Source organism: Budorcas taxicolor, chromosome 3 (assembly GCF_023091745.1).
Source record: "Budorcas taxicolor isolate Tak-1 chromosome 3, Takin1.1, whole genome shotgun sequence".
In the NCBI taxonomy this organism is placed as follows: Eukaryota; Metazoa; Chordata; class Mammalia; order Artiodactyla; family Bovidae; genus Budorcas; species Budorcas taxicolor.
Genome location: NC_068912.1, coordinates 83925585 through 83947391, shown reverse-complemented (window position 1 = coordinate 83947391; position 21807 = coordinate 83925585). Strand labels below are relative to the sequence as shown.

Below are 21807 nucleotides of genomic sequence, written 5' to 3'. Positions count from 1 at the left end.
AGTTTCTCCACATTGAGGGACACTCAGAGAGGTTCACTGAGTTACAAGGAGAAGAGAAGATGGAGGGGGTAGTTAGAGGTGACTGGAATGAGATGTGGTGAGATCAAAAGAGGAGAGAGCAAGCTAGCCAGTAGTCACTTCCTTATGTGCGCTCTATAGTCTGGACCGCTCAGAGGTATTTACGGAGTTATACGGGGAAGAGGAGAGGGAGGAAGTAGACAGAGGTGACCAGGAGGATAAGAGAGAGGAATGAGAAGGAGAGACACAAATCCTGCCAGTAACCAGTTCCTTCGGTGTTCTCCACCGTCTGGAACACACAGAGATTCACAGAGTTGGATAGAGAAGAGATGGGGGAGAAAAGAGACAGAGGCCACCTGGTGGAGAAAAAGGAGAGTCCAAAGGAGAAGAGAGTGGTCAAGCCAGTAATCTCGCTCTCAGGTAAACTTGGGTAGTGAAGTTTGGGCTTTTAAATGTACAAAATTGACAACAAAAACCTAAGAGCAAAGATTAAAAATCTAGAGTAGAGGTTGGATTTTCAAAAATACAATATTAAAGAAAAGAAGCAGAAGGAAAAAGGAGGAAAGAAAGAAAGAAAGAAAAAACAAGAATTATTAAAAAAACAAACAAACAAAAAAACAAAACAAACAAACAAACAAAAAAAACCACAAAAAACCACCAACAACCATCCAAAGGCTATATATGGTGTTTGCCTTTAAAAAAAAAAAGTCTTTTTTTTTTTTCTAAATAGTAATAATAGGTTATAGTAATAAAAATTAGAGGAGAGATAGAAGACTTAACAATTAAAAAAAAAGTTAGAAAAAAAAAAAAGGAATGATTTTAAAAATAGTAAAAATATATCTGGCCCTTCTCTGATGTTTTGGGCCGTGTGGGATCACTTCCAAGGTGGTTCCCTCTGTTTAACTTCTTGCGTTTGCTGGTTTTTTAGGCTCACTAGTTCAGTCGCGCTGTGGGGAGGGGGGATTCTGCAAACAAATAGCACTGTCGTGTGCACACAGTGTCTCAGCCCCACTTGACCTGTCCCTTCTCGCGGCGCACAAACCGCTCCGGCTCTACGATGCACAGCCGGGAACCCTCTGGGGCCGGCCCTAGGCTGCGTGCACTTCCCCGGTCCAAGCCGCTCAGGTTCGGCGCTCAGGCCGTCCTCAGAGGCACAGATTCGGCTGGGACTGCGTTTTGTGCCCTTCCCAGGTCCGAGTAGCTCAGGAGTTTGGCGAGCGCGATCGCCGCGGCTTGTCACCTTTTCTGCCGCTGCTGCTCAGCTTTCTGGGTGGCCCGCTGGCGTCCCCCGTGAGGCAGATTGTGACTGTCCAGCACCCCCAGAAGTCTTAGCAAAGAAGCCTGCTTGCAGTTAGGTAAGTAAAGTCTCTCCGGGTCTGCAATTGCCCCTTACCAGTCCTTACGGCTCTGGCTGCCTGTCCCCGGCAGGGGATGGTCTGCAGCCGGCTTTTTCTGTTCTGTCCTTTGTTCTGTGCTCGGTCCTGGCGCTGTCTTATGTTCGAGCTTTTCGGGCGGTAGCTATCCCACGGTCTGGTTTGCTAGCGCAAGTTAGATCGTTCTGGTTGCGCGTGGGGCGTTCCTGCCCGATTCTTACAAAGCACTGCAGCCCGCGCCTCCCGCGCGTCCCTGCCCTGCCCCCACTTCCCAATGGCGGATGCAGGCGTCTGTGCCGCTTTTCCGCTGGGGGAGTTACTGTTGGGCTTGTAATCTCTTGGTTTTAATTATTTCTTTATTTTTCCTTCCTGTTATGTTGCCCTCCGTGTTTCCAAGACTCGCCACAGACTCGGCAGGGAGAGTGTTTCCTGGTGTTTGGAAACCTCTCTTCTTAAAATTCCCTTCCCGGGACGGGCTTCCCTTCCCGGGACGGAGCTCCCTCCCCACCTCCTTTGTCTCCTTTTTCGTCTTTTATATTTTTTCCTACCTGTTTTTGAAGACAATGGTCTGCTTTTCTGGTTGCCTGATGTCCTCTGCCAGCCTACAGAAGTTGTTTTGTGGAGTTTGCTCAGCGTTGAAATGTTCTTTTGAGGAATTTGTGAGGGAGAAAGTGGTCTTCCCGTCCTATTCCTCCGCCATCTTTCTGTCTCTCTCTGGCTTGGAGAATTTTGAGCATTACTTTACTAGCATGTGAGATGAGTGCAATTGTGTGGTAGTTTGAGCATTTTTTGGCATTACCTTTCCTTGGGATTGGAATGGAAACTGACCTTTTCCAGTCCTGTGGCTACTGCTGAGTTTTCCAAATTTGTTGACATATTTGAAATAGCTCAACTGAAATTCCATCACCTCCACTAGCTTTGTTCATAGTGATGCTTCCTAAGGCCCACTTGACTTCACATTCCAGGATGTCTGTCTCTAGATGAGTGATCACTCATCGTGATTATCTGAGTTGTGAAGACCTTTTCTGTGCAGTTGTTCTGTGTATTCTTGTCACCTCTTCTTAATATCTTCTGCTTCTGTTAGGTCCATACCATTTCTGTCCTTTATCGAGCCCATCTTTGCATAAAATGTTCCTTCGGTATCTAATTTTCTTGAAGACATCTTAGTGATATTAATGAATATGATTTTTAATATTAAATAATGTATTGATTGTATGTCGGTATTTAGAAGATCTGAGTAGCTGTGAGTCAGTATTTTCCGAAGATAAATGTTTAGAATGGCAAAATAATATACAGGTAGAAAAAAAACCTATTCATAATTCAAGATCAATGAATAGATTTTAATTAAACATTATCTGAAAACTTGTTGATGTTTCAGATTCCTCATTGCAACTAATCTTTAAGAAATCATCACTTGTCAAGTTTTGGTGTGTTATCAAAGAATTAGGCTGAAAGAGCTATGGAAATAGTCTCCCATTTTCCAAATATATATCTGATAAAGGCCATATTTTCTTTGTATACTTCAACCAGAGCAACACGTGACAACACACTGAATGCTGAAGCAAATATGAAAATTCAGCTGTCTTCTTTTAAGTCAGATACTAAAGAGATTTGTAACAATTTAAGAATACTGTTTTTCTCACAATTTTTTGTTTGTTTTTGTTTGTTTTAGAAAATAGAATTTTTATATAATTTGGCACCAGAGTTTAACCAAGATGACACATTAAGTGTAACCACGGTACCAGCTATCACTACAGTCAAGATAATAAACATATTCATCACCCACAAAGGTCTATGCCCTTTTATAGTCCCTATTCCTTCATCCCCAATTATTTTTGAGTGTAAAGGAGATCAAGAAGGTTGAGAATGTCTTTTTATGGGTGTTCAAAACACATCTGTGGCACAAAACAAATAATAATCTTTAAGTTTTTTTTTTTGAAAAATTTAGCAACTTTGAGATGAAATATTGTGGAATATTTTGGCATCTTTTCCCACTCAATCCCCCTCCTTTCAGTTCAGTTCAGTCGCTCAGTTGTGTCTGACTCTTTGAGACCCCATGGACTGCAGCGTGCCAGGCTTCCGGGTCCATCACCAGCTCCTGAAGCTTAGTCAAACTTATGTTCATCGAGTTGGTGATGCCATTCCAACCATCTCATCCTCTGTTGTCCCCCTCCTTTAGCAATTTTAATAGACTTATTTGCTAGAGTAGCATTTTTCAAGATGCAAAGTGGTTATTTTTTAAAGAACAAAGGGTCAAAGAAATTTAGAAAGTACCAAGTTAAACAAAATCAAGTAGATTTCTTTACTGTAAGAATTATCTGAGCTATTAAATACTGATGTATATTATGAATTTCCACAAGGAGAATGTGATGTGCAGGTTTTTCATTGGTGGCACTGTTAATAAAAGCCCAGGTCTGATTTTCACCCTTTCCTGGAAGGGATTGTCACTGTTTCAGGTCTTCAGAATGGGGTGGTCATGTGCGCATCAGAGTCATAATGTAGACATGAGTTTTCATGCTGGACTTTGTTGTCTGCCTAATATACAGTATTCTTGTATAATTCTTAAAACAGTCATAGATTTTATTACCAAATTATAGATATGGAAACTTAAGAAATTGCCCAAAGCTACACAACTTAAAAATGGCAGAGTCAGAATTGAGCCCACATGTGGCAGATTTACTGTTTAAATCTACCTACTCAGAGTTGATCCCAGTGTTTTCATTTTCTTGTGTACACCTGTCCAGTGTTGGTCAAGCCTATCAGGGAATTGCCAGCTGTAACAGTAATATTGCTGTTGGCTCTCTTATATAAGGAGTATGTGCTGTGCTGTTTTAATCCCTCAGTCGTGTCCAACTCTATGGGACCCCATGAACTGTAGCCCACCAGGTTCCTCTGTCCCTGGGGATTCTCTAGGCAAGGGTACTGGAGTGGGTTACCATGCCCTCCTCCAGGGGATCTTCCCAATCCAGGGATCGAACCCAGATCTCCTGCATTGCAGGCAGATTCTTTACTGTCTGAGTCACCAGGGAAGTCCAAGAATATCAGAGTGGGCAGCCTATCCCTTCTCCCGGGGATCTTCCTGACCTAGGAATCAAATTAGGGTCTTCTGCCCTGCAGGCAAATTCTTTCCAGCTGAACTACCAGGAAGCCCATGGTGAGACCTAAATATAGGGGACAGAGCAGTATTCTCTTTCCTCTCCTCCTCATCCCAGCTAAATGGCAGATCAAATCTCTTCAACTAACTCTGTGTTTTGTTGCTAAATCTTTAGAGTTGTTGCTTATGTAGCCTGATTATGGCTTTAAAATTATTAAAGGGAATATTGTTTTTCATTAAAATGTACTCATACTTTTGACTATTAATACTCACTGTTGACTATGGCAATCTTCATGGTAAGGGCGTATCAATGTCTTAGGTCCTTAGTTAGGTGTGGTTGAGGTTGATTGTAAAGTGATACTTACATTCTGCTAAAGGGGTTAATTAATACTAAATACTTTCTTTAAAGGCTGTAAACTTGTGTAACAGAAAGTTAGAAAAGCAAGTCAGTGTTTCTTATTTTAAAAAGTTCATAAAATGGCCCCTTGTATTTCCTTTTGTGTACATATCAGTCAGTATGGGGTAGAGTTGGGGGATATGGCAAAGAAAACCTGAGTCTACAGAAGTATCAGAAATGGATGCATCTGAGAATGCTGTAAGCAAGACACTAGGCTGAAGCTTTTGACATGTAGTATTGAGTTTAGTGCTTACAACTCAACGAGAGAGGAATTTATCCCCATCTTGCTTAAAGAAGGATCTGAGATTTATGTAGGGTCAGTAACTGATCTGTGGCCCTACACCTTAACCAAAGTAGTGCCAGGATAAACTTGGATGTGTCTGACTCCAATGCCTTTACTTGTCATTTTACTGTTTACTGCCTCTAATGTTGTAAATGAAATGAAAAAATATTGATTTATATGAATTTTTTAGAAATGTTCATTGGTACATAGTTACAATGAGGGGTCTTCCTTGGTGGCTCATTGATAAAGAACCTACTAGTGCAGGAGAGGTGAATTTGATCTTTGGGTCAAAAGGATTCCCTGGAGAAGGAAATGGCAATCCACTCCAATACTCTTGCCTGGGAAATCCCATGGACAGAGGAGCCTGACAGGCTGCAGTTGATGGTGGGGTCTCAAAAGAGTCAGACAGGGCTTATTGACTAAACAAGAACAACAAGCTACAATGAGCAATCAGTAGATGTTATTAGGATTAATTCCATGGATAGGAAAATTATTTGATATTGTCCCAAGGTACTCTCCAAAATTCACAGTACCTGAAACATACATCTTTTGAGGATTCTGTTCAGCTATTTCAGAAATTTTCAGCAGTTAGAAGTGTTTTTTTTTTTTTTTTAATTGGTATTGGCAGTGTAAAACGTCTTTGTTTTGCAGAAATGTCTTTCATGTGCTGTGGAGGAATTCTAGGGACATCACATATATTGAGTTACCCTGTTTTCTCCCAAAGGTGACTTGTAGAGCACAACCTATTTAAAAGTTGTCATGAATTATTGACTTTTTGGTATCAGGCAATTATGAATCATGTTATAATAGCTATCCATTAACCTTTAATATTAGGCTTCCCTGGTAGCTCAGCTGGTAAAGAGTCTGCTTGCTATACAAGAGACCCCAGTTTGTCAGGAAGATCCCCTAGAGAAGGGATAGGCTGCCCACTCCAGTATTCAAGGACTTCCCTGGTGGCTCAGATGGTAAAGATTCCACCTGCAATGTGGGAGACCTGGGTTCAATCCCTGGCCTGGGAAGATCCTCTGGGGGAGGGCATGGCAACCCACTCCAGTATTTCCTCCTGGAGAATCCCCTTGGACAGAGGAGCCTGGTGGGCTACAGTCCATGGGCTTGCAAAGAGTCGAACATGACTGAGTGACTAAGCACGCACAACTTTTAATACTAAGAAGGAATGGGACCAGGCAAGGATTAGAGAGTGGGCGTGAACTATTGAGGAAAGTGAGGAATTTTCTTTCTAGAATAATCAAGCATTCCCTGGTGGCTCAGATGGTAAAGAATAATCAAGGCCCAGCTTGAGGCCCCTGAACAATTGGTTATTCCCAGTAATTTTGCTTTATGTCTATAAACTGGTATTTTCCCTATCCTTCAAATTATTGGCCAGGGCTTTGGAAATGTGAGTAGCATAAGGTGGGCGTACTTATTTTGGTTTGGCCAAAATGTTCATTTGGTTAGTGAATATGTTCAGTAAAATTCTTAGTGAAAATTAAAATGTCTTTTATTTTTACTTTAAACAGTGTGCACTTTTTGGCCACCCAATACTTAATACCTTCCTTTAATTCCTTAAGGGAAAGAGCATTTATTTTATAAAGTCATTATATTCTCAGAGACGGCGATGGCACCCCATTCCAGTACTCTTGCCTGGAAAATTCCATGGACAGAGGAGCCTGGTAGGCTGTAGTCCATGGGGTCGCACAGAGTCGGACACGACTGAAGCAACTTAGGGGCAGCAGCAGCAGCAGCATTATTTTCTGCCAATGACATGCTGCCTTTTAATTAAAGACCAATGATAGAAATAGCTTGGAATCAAAAGTAGTAATAATTTCATTTTCTGAATTGGGTAGGTATTTAGTGTTATTTTTTAATTTTTGGAGAAACATTTATTTCTTTTGTAGCTCAGACCTAAAATCCTTTAGATTTTCAAATAGTTTTTGAATTGAAATTATCATGTATAACAACCTAGCAGAGAGCTTATAATACAGAGTAATAAATATTTTTTAAACCCATAAATGCTATGGATTATGCTAATTTAGCATGGACATGCTAACTTGAATTAAAGTATTTTTTTCTTAAAAAAAAATATATATATATATAAATGATACTGTGTTATCTCTGTAATAGTATATTACCCCTTTCTCAGCTATTTTAATTTTTTGCCTTTCATACTATCTTTGCCCTTATGCATAATTTTTTCTCTCTTTTGAAAGAATCTGTGAGTTAATAAACTTTTATATTTGAATGTGTGATTAGCATGCTATGACTTTGAATTTTGGCATAGCTATTTATTGGCTATCATTGATTTATGATTTCTGTTAAAGAACAAAAAGGATTCTATACCTTTTAGTTTCCTTCTACAATAGATAGGCTATGAAAGGAGAATGTTAATCAGAAAGTATCAGTAATATGCAGTATTTGGGGCTGCCGGACTTTAAAAGCTAGCTATCATTTTGGTGTCTTTCCTATCAATCTGATTATGATTGTTTTTGCACTTGTGAATTCTGTATGACACCTGTTTTTCTGAAAGAAGAAACTGTTTGAATTTCAGTGACAGGTGCAAATTATCTGCATCATTTTAAATTGAGTTGAGGTAAAATAGGAAAAAAAATAATGCTTAGGAAATTATTAAATATGTACTTAGCATGAAATGTCCTTTGTCCAAGTCAAGTATGCAAATACTTATCTCCATATTTTTTATTCTGTGTTCAGGGCATAATTTTGTTCAAGAATCATTTATTCACAGAAGCATCCTACCCTTATTTTTCATGAATACTGACTGTCAAGTAGTTGGTTATTTTATTTCATATTTGTTGCCTTGGTAAAAATAGAATATCAAATTATCAATGCTTAAAGTAGAAATCCAGCAATTAGTTTTTTCTTCTTCCATAATAATTTCCTCCTTGCATCTATTACTTTTCTCTAAGTCTTTCCAAATGGTTCTGAATTGAATTGCCTTTCTGTTTCACAACTTCTGTTTGCTTGCAGTAGCTTCTAGTGTCTTCTGCAGAATTCACAGTAAAACATATAGTTTTCTACTCATTATTTTGATCTAACACCTTCTTTCATACAGGCTTCTGCAAAACTGGGGAAAAGGAAGGATGGGAAAAGGAAGGATGGGGAATAGACTTTAGTTTTAAGGCCTACTTTCTTTCTCCTTCTGATGAATTGTTATTAATGAGTGAAATTAGATCAATGATTTCTCAGAATAATTTTGTTTTTCTGTTTTCTTGGATTAAAGGATGGAAGACTCAAAACAGGGGATCACATCTTGAAGATTGGTGGCACAAATGTGCAGGGAATGACCAGTGAGCAAGTTGCGCAAGTGCTAAGGAACTGTGGGAATTCTGTCAGGATGCTTGTTGCAAGAGACCCAGTTGGTGAAATTTGCATAACCCCTCCTACTCCTGCAGCCTTGCCTGTTGCTTTGCCTGCTGTGGCCAACAGGAGCCCTAGTTCTGTGAGTATATAAATTATTCTTTCATCATGGATTCAGTACTGGGTGTGATACATTGCCGGATTAGAAATGCTTTCAGTTCCAAGTGCCGTGTGAATGTGGGTCATGTCTCAGTGCTCAACAATGAAGCAGAGGAGAGCCCAACTTGGAGACACTAGACAAGTTTGATTTTCTTCTTTGTCATTTCTCAGGGTTACGGTTTCAGCAGGAGAAGGCAGTGGTAACCCACTCCAGTACTCTTGCCTGGAGAATCCCAGGGACTGAGGAGCCTGGTGGGCTGCAGTCCACGGGGTCGCACAGAGTCGGACACGACTGAAGCAACTTAGCAGCAGTAGCAGAGCCTCTACTACTCATCTGTAAATTGGAGACTAATAATATCTGCCATTCCTATTTCATTGGATTGGGAAAGAAATATCCAGGTAGTGGAGGGGAAACTGTAAATACTGGTCAATGTATGAGTATTATCATTGATAAGACCAAACTGGCCAAGGGCTGCTGCTGCTACGTCTCTTCAGTCGTGTCCAACTCTGTGAGACCCCATAGACGCCAGCTCACCAGGCTCCCCCGTCCCTGGGATTCTCCAGGCAAGAATACTGGAGTGGGTTGCCATTTCCTTCTCCAGTACATGAAAGTGAAAAGTGAAAGTGAAGTTGCTCAGTCGTGTCCAACTCTGTGCGACCCCATGGACTGTAACCCACCAGGCTCCTCCATCCATGGGATTTTCCAGGCAAGAGTACTGGAGTGGGGTGCCATTGCCTTCTCCAGGTCAAGGGCAATAGACACTAATAATAATAATATTCTGATTGCTAACAATTGTTATAGTTATATAATAATAATTATTATTAATCATTATCAACCTAGATTTATCCAAGTCATCTGAATTCTTTGGAAGAATTCTGCAAGATAGGTCTTATCCATTCAATAAATGAGAAGATGGGAGTCCAAATAACTTATTAAAGGTCATATAGGTAGTAAGTTGCAAACTGGGATTTGAATTTAGATCTTTCTGGTCCCTTTTAAGCGCTTTGTTTGTTTTTTTCTTCCAGTCTTACTGAGATATAATTGACATACAGCACTTTTTAAGTTTAAGGTGTACAGCATAGTGATTTGATTTATATACATCGTGAAGTAATCATCACACAGTAAGTTTAGTGAACATCCATTATCTCTATCTGTATAGGTACACAATTAAAAAAGTAGAAAAAAAATTTTTCTTGTGATGAGAACTCAGGATTTACTCTCAACTTTTATATATAACATATGATGCTAATTATACTTATCATGTTGTACCTTATATCCCTGCTGCTGCTGCTAAGTTGCTTCGGTCGTGTCCAACTCGGTGCGACTCCGTAGACAGCAGCCCACCAGGCTCCCCCATCCTTGGGATTCTCCAGGCAAGAACACTGGAGTGGGTTGCCATTTCCTTCTCCAGTGCATGAAAGTGAAAAGTGAAAGTAAAGTCGCTCAGTCGTGCCCAACTCTTAGTGACCCCATGGAGTGCAGCCTACCAGGCTCCTTCGTCCATGGGATTTTCCAGGCAAGAGTACTGGAGTGGGTTGCCATTGCCTTCTCTGACCTTCCATCCCTAGGACTTATTTATCTTAAAACTGAGAATTTGTAGCTTTTGAACACCTTAATCTGGCCTCCTCACCCTTCAATTCCAAGCTCTTTCCAACCATATCACAGGCTCTGAATCAGGAGATAATGAGGTGAAAGGAAAGAAATAGTTTTTAAAAGGAGGAGCCAGGACGAAGAGGAAAGAAAAGAGAAGTGATTATGGCAGAAGAAGGTGGGAAGCCACCTCTCATATTCATTTGAGGAACCATTTGATGTCTTCTGGAAAGGCCTTCCCTAGTGGGAACCACATGAGAAGAAGTTTTCTGTCAGAGATATTAGAATCTGTCCAAGGTAATAGAATTAGATATATAATTCTAATATCTCTGACAGATATTCTTCTTTCGATTTCTTCTCCAAACTTGTTGGAATCATTTTCTTTTCCCTCCATTACTTTGGATATCTGAAGACTTCTACTTTGTAATGAGGGACCAATGTAGCTGTGTGGTCAGTGAAAATTTGATGCAAACAATTATTTACTTTTTATTGTTAAAGGTTTGAATTGAAAGCAAGGTGTTATGTTTTTAGACACCTTGAAGTTCAAGCTGGTTTTAGAAAAGGCAGAAGAACCAGAGATCCAATTGCCAACATCTGTTGGATATTTGAAAACACAAGAGAGTTCCAGAAAAACATCTATTTCTGCATTATTGACTATGCCAAAGCCTTTGACTGTGTGGATCACCACAAATTGTGGAAAATTCTTAAAGAGATGGGAATACCAGACCACCTGACCTGCCTCTTGAGAAATCTATATACAGGTCAGGAAGCAATAGTTAGAACTAGATGTGGAACAACAGACTGGTTCCAAATTGGGAAAGGAGTAGGTCAAGGCTGTATATTGTCACCCTGCTTATTTAACTTATATGCAGAGTACATCAGGAGAAGGCAATGGCAGTCCACTCCCGTACTCTTGCCTGGAAAATCCCATGGATGGAGGAGCCTGGTAGGCTGCAGTCCATGGAGTCGCTAAGAGTCAGACACGACTGAGCAACTTCACTTTCACTTTTCACTTTCATGCATTGGAGAAGGAAATGGCAACCCACTCCAGTATTCTTGCCTGGAGAATCCCAGGGACAGGGGAAGCAGGTAGGCTGCCATCTATGGGGTCCCACAGAGTCGGACACAACTGAAGTGACTTAGCAGCAGCAGCAGCGCCAGGACAGTACATCATGTGAAATGCTGGGCTGGATGAAGCACAAGCTGGAATCAAGATTGCTGGGAGAAATATCAATAACCTCAGATATGCAGATGGTACCACCCTTATGGCAGAAAGTGAAGAAGAACTAAAGAGCCTCTTGATGAAAGTGAAAGAGGAGAGTGAAAAAGTTGGCTTAAAGCTCAACATTCAGAAAACTAAGATCATAACATCTGGTCCCATCACTTTTTGGCAAATAGATAGGGAAACAGTGGCTGACTTTATTTTTTTGGGCTCCAAAATCACTGCAGATGGTGACTGCAGCCATGAAATTAAAAGACGCTTACTCCTTGGAAGGAAAGTTATGACCAACCTAGACAGCATATTCAAAAGAAGAGACATTGGTTTGCCAACAAAGGTCCATCTAGTCAAGGCTATGGTTTGTCCAGTAGTCATGTATGGATGTGAGAGTTGGACTATGAAGAAAGCTGAGTGCCAAGGAATTGATGCTTTTGAAATGTGGTGTTGGAGAAGACTCTTGAGAGTCCCTTGGACTGCAAGGAGATCCAACCAATCTATCCTAAAGGAGATCAGTCCTGAATATTCATTGGAGAGACTGATGTTGAAGCTGAAACTCTAATCCTTTGGCCACCTGATGTGAAGAACTGACTCACTGGAAAAATCCCTGATACTAGGAAAGACTGAAGGCGGGAGGAGAAGGGGACGACAGAGGATGAGATGGTTGGATGGCATCACCGACTCAATGAACATGAGTTTGAGTGAACTCTGGGAGCTGGTGATGGACAGGGAGGCTAGTTGTGTTGCAGTCTGTGGGGTCACAAAGAGTCGGACACCACTGAGTGACTGTACTGAACTGAACTGCTTTTTTACAGAAAATTTTTAATTAGAAGACAAATAATGATAAGTTTTAGGTTAACATTTTTTGCTCGTAATAATTATTACTATAATTAGTCTTCCATTTGTTTCTTTTTCTTTACGTTAAATTCTTTCAGATACAAATTTATGGTGAGTTTTTTCTAAGTGGTTGTATTAATTTTTTGTCATTGTGTGACAAATTATCACAAACTTAGTGGCCTGAAGCAATACCCATGGTTGGTCCACATTTCTGTAGGTCAGAAGTCTTGGTGAACTTGACTGGGTTCTGCTTAGATCCTTACAAAAGCTAAATCAAGATATTGGCCTGGCTGGGCTCTTAGCTAGGTACTGTAGGGACGGTTCATTTCCAAACTGTCATATTGTTGGCAGAATACAGTTTCTTATAGCCGTAGAACCAAAATCTCTCTTTACTGTCTGCCAGCATAGGACATCTTTCAGCTCTTTAAGGCCCTTTGTATTCCTTCTCACATGATGCCTCCTTCTTTGAACCACAGGTCCAGTCCTTACGCTTCACATCTTTTTCACATCCCTTTCTACCATCAATAGGAGAAAACGCTCTGCTTTTGAAGGATGCCTTCTTAGGTTAGACTCACCTGGATAATTTCCCTTTTTCATGACATAAACACAAGAATGGCATCAGGGATCAAAAGTCATGGGGACAATCTTAAAATTCTGTGTACCACAGGTCTTCAGAAAATACTTGACAAACCATTCACAAATTGCTTTTATACATACAGTTGTATAACTAAACATTATACATAATAAGAATATTTTTCTTTTCAGGACAATTCTACTCTTTTTGAAACTTATGATGTTGAACTCATTAAAAAAGATGGACAAAGTCTTGGGATTAGAATTGTTGGTTATGTTGGAACGTCTCAGACAGGTAGATGAATCATCTCTGTTTTATATTTGGAAATAATTGTAAAGGATGTTAAAGTTTCTAGATAATAAAATTAAATATCTGCAGATTTTAGTTTAAACATTGAACAATAAAACCACGAATCTATAATAGCAACTAGTTACAAAAAATGATTAGAGAATCACAGTTTTATCTCAGTAGTTTTATAGCTGGCTCAATAGTCATTAACAAAAGAATTTAATTATCCAACACAATGTATAACATTTGAATTATACCTCCTCTTGTGTCTAAGATATATATTTTGAATATTGTGAGTGTTACATATTATGGCATTTTATATGTGATAAAGTAAAATGATTACTGTGTATATTTCATATTGTGAATGTCAAAAAATATTGCTATTATGTTTAATCATCAAAAGAAGATAAAATGAACACTTTAATTAGAATTATTTTTCTTTCATATAAAGGGAATACTTGTAAGAATAAGTGTATACAAGAATAAGTGCCCAAGTATCTCTGAATAATATTCCCTGAACTCCTTCATGCAAAGCTCTGGTAATTTTCACTGTAAGAGTTATCCTATTATGATAAGAAATAACTGTAAAAAGGAAAAATAAATCTTTTCCATGAATATTTGCTTGTAAGATGAAAAGTTAGAGTTATAAAATGTTCTAGTGTTTTAAAACTTGCAAGGTTAGAGAGTTAATTTTTTTAAGTTATTATTTTGTATTTTATAGCAGGTGGGAAAGATTAAAAGTGCTAATGTATTCAGAGTCCTGAATGAAATTCATGTCAGACCACCTTGTGCGATTTTAGCCTAATGAAATAGCTGCTTTCAGACCTGTAGATTTTCCTGAGTGCCACCATTTTTAGGTTTAGAATTTAAATGAGTTCCAAAAGAGCTAAGTATGGATTATATAATAATGTTGCCAAAAAACTCTGTGTTGAGTAGCTCTTTAATATGCTGTCCCGTTAGAGAAATCATGGCTAAGTTCCTAAACTTGTGGTTTATATATACTAGCAGTATACTTACAGAGTAAAATGAAGTGAGTAGCTGATAGATAATTGAGAAAAATTCATGTTTATGTTACCAAATGAAGAAAAGAAACATTTTACTTTATCCTCAAAAGAAGTTTTTGGGACTTGAGCAGGGAATGGAGAAGTAGCATTGAATCCAAAAACTAGAATATTCCATAACTCAGTATGCTTTTTAATGTGCAGTCTTTCAAAATAATTTTTGCTTTATTTTTTGGAACTTTTGAGCAGTTGGTTTGCTTAGTTTCAGAGGGAGTAGAAAAATGAATGTAAGAAATGTCTGTTCAGGGAGACAAATGTGTAAATAACTCTCAGTTGTTTGAGGATAAATGAAATATATGTTTTAGCAGAGATACAAATAAACTCATCATATGGCAGATGAAAAACTCATTCTGTCAGAGGGAAATGGAGAATTCACAAAGAAATAGATATTTGTACTAAACATGGTAAAGGAGAAGGATTTTGATGGCAGGAATGAGATCAACAGGAAGAAAAAAAATGAGAAAAGGGATACAATCATGAAAATACTTGGAGCTTTGGTGGAACATCATGAGTCTCATGTGTCTGGACTTCTGTCTTATTGGAGTGGATGGTAGTTGGAAGTCGAAATAAAAAAGAAAGTTTGGGGCAAATTATGGAAGTCCTTGAATGTGATTCTATCAAATTTACATTTTATTTCATAGGCTGTAGGAACCAATGATGTTTATTTTCCTTCTATAGACAATATTTTAAGTGCATTTGAAATTAAGATAAAAGTATAAAATCATCCAGAGCTATGGTCTTTCTTTTTCTAACTTCTCTTCCAACCCCTTCCCGTAGGCATGTATAGTTTCTATACAGTTGTAATTTATATATATGTATTATGAGATCTAAAGATAGATAGTCAGATAGAAGCTAATGTGAGTAGTCAACTAACTATAGGCAGGAAGACCTACTAGGACCCTCTTGTCTTCATGCTGGTAAGTAATGAATGGTGAAGGCTTATGCCAGGTCACCAGTGAGAAGGGAGAAAGACTAAGAGAAGGGGAGACTTAATCTGAGCTCTCCTAAATTCCAGCTGATATTGGAGTGCATTTCATCGAGGTTCCATTACTGATTATTTTTCCAAAAATAGGTATCAGTCAAGTCATTTCAAATTCGAGTCACTTGTGATGGTGACAGTTTTAAATAATCCATCAGTTTCTCTGCTTGTGTTCAGAACAGCATTTATCAAGCCTCCAGTGAGCCCCTTTAGCTAATTAACCTCTAGATATGAATTTTGCAATCAAGGCCTAATTAGAGCTTTTTTCCATATGTTTTGTGCATCTTAGGAGAAGCTTCAGGGATCTATGTGAAAAGTATAATACCTGGCAGCGCCGCATATCACAATGGTCAGATTCAAGTGAATGACCAGATAGTTGCTGTAAGTAACTGCCCTCTGTTACAGGATTGAATCAAGTTGAGGGAGGGGGGAGTTATCATTATTATAATATATATGCAATGGAAATGGCTTAATTTAGTTTTATAATGTTTTAAAAAATCAGGTTTGTACAGTGAAATTGTATCAATTTAGACTCTCATGGTCCTTAATTTTTTTAATTAAAAACTTTTTTTTAATTGAAGTATAAGGTGATTTGCAATGTTGTGCCAATCTCTGCTGTATAGCAAAGTGACTTTGTTTTACACATATATATATATTCATTTTTAATATTCTTTTCCACTGTGGTTTATCCCATGAAATTGGATATTGTTTTTCATATTATACAGTAGTCATTTATCCATTCTAATTTTTTTTAACTGCCTGTGAAGAAAGGAGTCATTAATGGTTTTGGTAAGGAAAAAAATACTATATACATATGTATATTATATAATATGCATACACATATATTTGAAAGATGCTCTAACATTCTCCTAGAAAACACTTTTCAAGCACCTCTTTGTGTTCTTCAAATTCATCAATTTTATATGCAACCAATAGACCATTTACTGGAACTATTTCTCATTGTGAAAGTAGTTTTTCTATTAACAGTAATTAAAAGAAAATTTTAATTGAAGGATAATTGCTTTAGAATGTTATGTTGGTTTCTGTCATACACATGAATCAGCCATAGGTATACATATGTCCCCTCCTTCTTGCATAGTAATTTTGAGTATATACAGAATTGAGATATTCTATGTATTTGAGAATATAGTCATTGCCTTTCATCAGTTGAGATTGGTATTTCCTCCATTTAGTAGAAATTAGTTTAATTTTACAGTTTATTTTCATAATAATTTTGAAGCAGGTAGACACACATTTAATTTAGTGATTCAATCAGAAACAAATGTTGGTATAATTTGAATGTTTGTCCTTCAAGTCCATTTAAGGAAGCCCCTTTCATGACCCTTGGCTTTCCAGTGTTGGCTTAGGAAATGTTGCTGGAATTGACCATTTGGGGACTGGTGATAAAACTTTGGAGAAAATCTTAGGGAAAAAGTTAAGCAGTGGTTTGACTAGCTTGAAGATTGAGTGAGGAGACCTACTAGTTCTGTTGGACTTAAGAGTGTGATTCCCTCGGCCCAGCAAAGAGATGAAGTTTCCAGAGCCCTGAAGACAAGGAGTCTGCAAAATATGGACTCATTTTCCACTCTACCTTCATTGGCTGAGCAGCTGCTAAGAACAAACACCGCATCTCCTGATGCCTGGCAAGCAAATGCAACTTTGCTCTACAAGTTGGTTGCTTCTCTGAGGTACCCACCTGTACATTTGGGGAAAGACTTAGGAACAAGGTGACAAGCAGCAGTCCTTCAGTGAGACTGGAGAGACCCTAGGAAAAAATCTGTTATGAAGGAGGCAGTGGGTCAAGTAGAGGAAATGGCTGTTAAGATGACTAGGAAGCTGGCGAGACAGAAGAAATGCTTGAAGAAGGAAACGAGAGGGCTGGCTGCAGTTGCCCTGGCATCTTCAGAAAGCAGTAGTATCCCAGAGGAGTGTGAGGAGACAAGAGAAAGACTCAAAAAGAAGAAAAATGAAGAGCCCCAGGAGGCTCTCAGAAGAATGAAATGGAAGACCCATCTGTCTCCTTCAAACCCAAGAAGAAGAAATCATTTTTCCAAGGAGGAGCTGGTTCGTAGTGATCTTGAAGAAACAGCTGGCAGTAGAAGTCTTTCCAAGAGGAAGAAAACTTTCACCAAAGAAGAACCAGTTAGTGACCCTGAAGAGTCAGGAAACAAGAGAGTCCCAAGGAAAAGAGGAAATTGTCTTCCAAGGAGGAGCCACTCAGCAGTGGACCTGAAGAGGTTACTGCCAGCAAGAGCAGTGACTCCAAGCAAAAGCAAAAGCTCAGAAAGCTCCCCTAGGAAAACCAGAATGGACATCTCCCTGGTGGGTCATAACTTGCAGAGATATTTCACAACCCTTTGTCTAGAGCCCAATAAAAACAAAAACAAAACAAACCCCTTCCAAAACAAAAAGAATGTATGACTGGACTTGATTGAGATTGGTAAATGCCTTCTTTCACATGCTTTTTAAAAATACTGGAAAACCTAATGGAGGGAGATTAGTTCCTTCTGGAAAATATCACAGTGTTATATGGTACAGGAGTGAAGTATTGGATGGTCTCTTAGGGCTTCTATTAATACATCTTGAGAGCTGTGTATAAAAATTGACCACATTTTATGGCACTTTGCCTGTTGAATAGCATCAGAGACTAAGATCCACTGCCTCTTTCAGGCTGTAAGTCAAATGTATGACTTAGGAATATGGGTTTCAGTTTGCTTTCTAGTTTCTCAGGAAGTTTGTCAGCATGTTTTACTACTAAATTTGCATTCAAAAGAAGCTAACTCGAAACCTCTGTTTAATGTATCTCTTAATGTTGTAGGTTGATGGTGTGAATATTCAGGGTTTTGCCAACCAGGATGTTGTTGAAGTGTTACGAAATGCAGGACAAGTGGTACACCTAACCCTAGTTCGAAGGAAAGCATCCTTGTCTGCTTCTTTACATGAAGGCCCCTCAGACAGAGGTAATTAATTCCTTTGTCCCTCCTCCAACCTTGTAGTCTGGGTTTAGAAGAATAACTTAATTATGATGTTCTGTAAGTCTGGGAAGGAAAAACTGCCTACCTTATGTAACCCAGTGATGGAGAAGTGAATCAGCTCATTTATGCATTGAAGAAGAGTTTCCTTTGCCTATTATAATATGTCAGTCCAAATGTTAGAACGTGAACCCTGATATGCATTCATCTCTGACAGCATCTCTAAATGGAGATGGAAGTCATTTTCCCCAAAAGCTTCCAAATTTCATTTATTACTTGCATTTAAATAGTAAAGCTTTGCCAACCTTTGTTCCAGAGGCTCTCATTTGTCTAATGCTTTGACATTTTGCAGACTTCAGGTTTCATATTACTTCTAATATTTGATTCTAATATTTCTTGATTTACTCTGTGAACTATAGCAAGAGAAAATAAAACATGGATTTCAAAGGAAGCTTTGATTTATAAAATTATATTGTTATTTTGATTATAAGAATAGCAGATTTATGGAACAAATACATAATTCTATACATGCCAATTTTTAATTCTCAACTGACAGATAGATCAACAAATTTGGTAATTATGGGAACACATTCAATTTAAGTTGAATGACTACTTACATAACTAGTAAGTGGGAAATAGTTTCATTAAAATTTGTTAGAAATTGAATATATTTTTTTTCCCATTCTCTGAAGGTATATTATTATATCCTGGAAACTTTTGCTTTCAATTGATATTGAATTATATTGATATTTACATTGGAACTTTTAAAGTTTTGTATGATAGTGAAAATTTTGCTGAAAGGTAGATATGCTGTCAACTGCATTGTATGTGTGAAATTTAAAATTGGCTAAATAATACAAATTGTACATATGCTATATTGACCTTAAAAGGTTTGCATAAATATTTATACCAATATAATAGTTTTCAGCAGCTCTGATAGAACCCTTGGCTTTAGTCTGCTGTCTCAAATGAACTGTGTCATCTGTGAATTGGCAGTTCTTTACTGGGCATGCCTACATTTTTAATTTTTATTGCGATACGTTTTGACCCTAAATCTGCACTTCTTCCATGGTTTGGGTGTCCTTCCTATGTGTTTCATACCCTTTAGTACCCTTTGAAGAGCACTTTGCTGGAGCATTTATCATACTACGTTGTGGTCACCTGTTTTGTGTGTGGCCACTGTAATGTAGGGGAGTGGTTATGTCTCTATCCACTGTCCCATCTAACACATCTCTGTGTGCCTTCTTTATAGGCAGCAGTTAAGTCTATTTTACTGAAATGGACTGCACAGCTTCTAGCTCTTGAGTGATGCCCCTTCCCCTGCCTTTCAAAAATCTTACCTTTTCTCCTCTAAACTCTTTTTATTTGCATACCTTGTGTATACTTATTTGTATATCAATTTGCATACTATTTGTAACACACAAACAATCGTGTATTGCTTTGTACTTTGCACTCTGCCTAGTGTGTAACTCTTTTCCCCAAGCTACATCAGCAGCATCTGGCTGGCATTTGTTTTACTGGCACTGGGCTGTACATTTAGTGTGTATTAAAAGTTAGAACTGGACATGGAACAACAGACTGGTTCCAAATAGGAAAAGGAGTACATCAAGGCTGTATATTGTCACCCTGCTTATTTAACTTGTATGCAGAGTACATCATGAGAAATGCTGGACTGGAAGAAACACAAGCTGGAATCAAGATTGCTGGAAGAAATATCAATAACCTCAGATATGCAGATGGCACCACCCTTATGGCAGAAAGTGAAGAGGAACTAAAGAGCCTCTTGATGAAAGTGAAAGAGGAGGGTGAAAAAGTTGGCTTAAAGCTCAACATTCAGAAAACGAAGATCATGGCATCTGGTCCCATCACTTCATGGGAAATAGATGGGGAAACAGTGTCAGACTTTATTTTTTTGGGCTCCAGAATCACTGCAGATGGTAACTGTAGCCATGAAATTAAAAGACGCTTACTCCTTGGAAGAAAAGTTATGACCAACCTAGATAATATATTCAAAAGCAGAGACATTACTTTGCCGACTAAGGTCCGTATAGTCAAGGCCATGATTTTTCCTGTGGTCATGTATGGATGTGAGAGTTGGACTGTGAAGAAGGCTGAGCGCTGAAGAATTGATGCTTTTGAAGTGTGGTGTTGGAGAAGACTCTTGAGAGTCCCTTGGACTGCAAGGAGATCCAACCAGTCCATTCTGAAGGAGATCAGCCCTGGGATTTCTTTGGAAGGAATGATGCCGAGGCTGAAACTCCAGTACTTCGGCCACCTTATGCGAAGAGTTGACTCACTGGAAAAGACTGTGATGTTGGGAGGGATTGGGGGCAGGAGGAGAAGGGGACAACAGAGGATGAGATGGCTGGATGCCGTCACTGACCCGATAGACGTGAATCTGGGTGAACTCCGGGAGTTGGTGATGTACAGGGAGGCCTGGCACGCTGCAATTCATGGGGTTGCAAACAGTCAGATACAACTGAGTGACTGAACTGAACTGAACTGAAAAGATGAATGTTCTAAAAATCCTATGGAACTTCCTTGGTGGCGCAGTGGATAGGAATCTGCCTGCCAGTGCAGGACACACAGGTTCGATCCTTGAACTAGGAAGATTCCACGTGCTGTGGAGCAGCTCAGCCCATGTACTGCAACTGCTGAAGCCCTGCAACGACTGAAGCCCGAGTGTCTGGGGCGTGTGCTCCGCAACAGGAGAAGCTACCACAATGTACTACAATGAAGGGTAGCCCCTTTTCATCACAACTAGAGAAAGCCAGCATGCAGCAACAAAGATCCAGTGCAACAACAACAACAAAAAAAGTGTGATTTAAAATGTCATATTAAGATCTTATGGTCATATTAAGTTTCATATAAGAACTTTTAACTTATTTTTTTTAACTTTTTATTGTAAAAAAGTTTGAACACACAGGAAAATTGGAAAATGATATGAAAAATAACCACAGAATCCATCATTTAGATTTCAGCAGTTAACTTAGCCATGTTTGCTTCATCTATTTAGCTTTTTCTGAACCATTTAAGAGTGAGTTGTAGATATCATTAGTCCTAGGTACTTCAGTTTACAACTTCTAAAAATAGCCATGATATTATTATCCAGAGAAAATTAATAGTAATTCAGTTCAGTTCAGTTCAGTCGCTCAGTCGTGTCTGACTCTTTGCGACCCCATGAATCACAGCACGCCAGGCCTCCCTGTCCATCACCAACTCCCAGAGTTCACTCAGACTCACGTCCATTGAGTTGGTGATGTCATCCAGCCATCTCATCCTCTGTCGTCCCCTTCTTCTCCTGCCCACAATCAAATACCTAACATATAGTTAAATTTTCCCAATTGCTCCCAAATGTCTTTTGTAACTCCTTTTTCCACTTCCCTTACTCCTCTTAAAATCCTCATAAAATCAAGATAATTGATTTTTATGCATTGTACTCATTGCATGTATTATACTTCTTTTTTTTTTTTTTTTAGTATAGAAGAATCCCTTGTCCTTGCCTCCATAGCATATACTTTTTGGAGGGATTTGCTCATTTGTCACTGGAATACTACGTTCAGAATTTGATTGTTTCCTGTGGTGTTATTTAACTTGTTCCTCTATCCCACATGTTTCTTGTGAGTTGGGAGCTAGAGCTAAAGCCTTACATT

The 21807-nt window shown here is 38.8% G+C and overlaps 1 protein-coding gene across 1 annotated transcript in view; it reads left to right on the top strand.

Annotated features, from left to right (window-relative positions):
* Positions 1-21807, top strand: part of PATJ (PATJ crumbs cell polarity complex component) — a 371645-nt gene that overhangs the window by 23397 nt on the left and 326441 nt on the right. Inside the window, exons 7-10 of the mRNA XM_052636620.1 lie at positions 8401-8619; positions 13046-13148; positions 15472-15563; positions 18001-18142. Of these exons, the coding sequence (XP_052492580.1) occupies positions 8401-8619; positions 13046-13148; positions 15472-15563; positions 18001-18142 (556 nt within the window). The remainder of the gene's footprint in view (positions 1-8400; positions 8620-13045; positions 13149-15471; positions 15564-18000; positions 18143-21807) is intronic.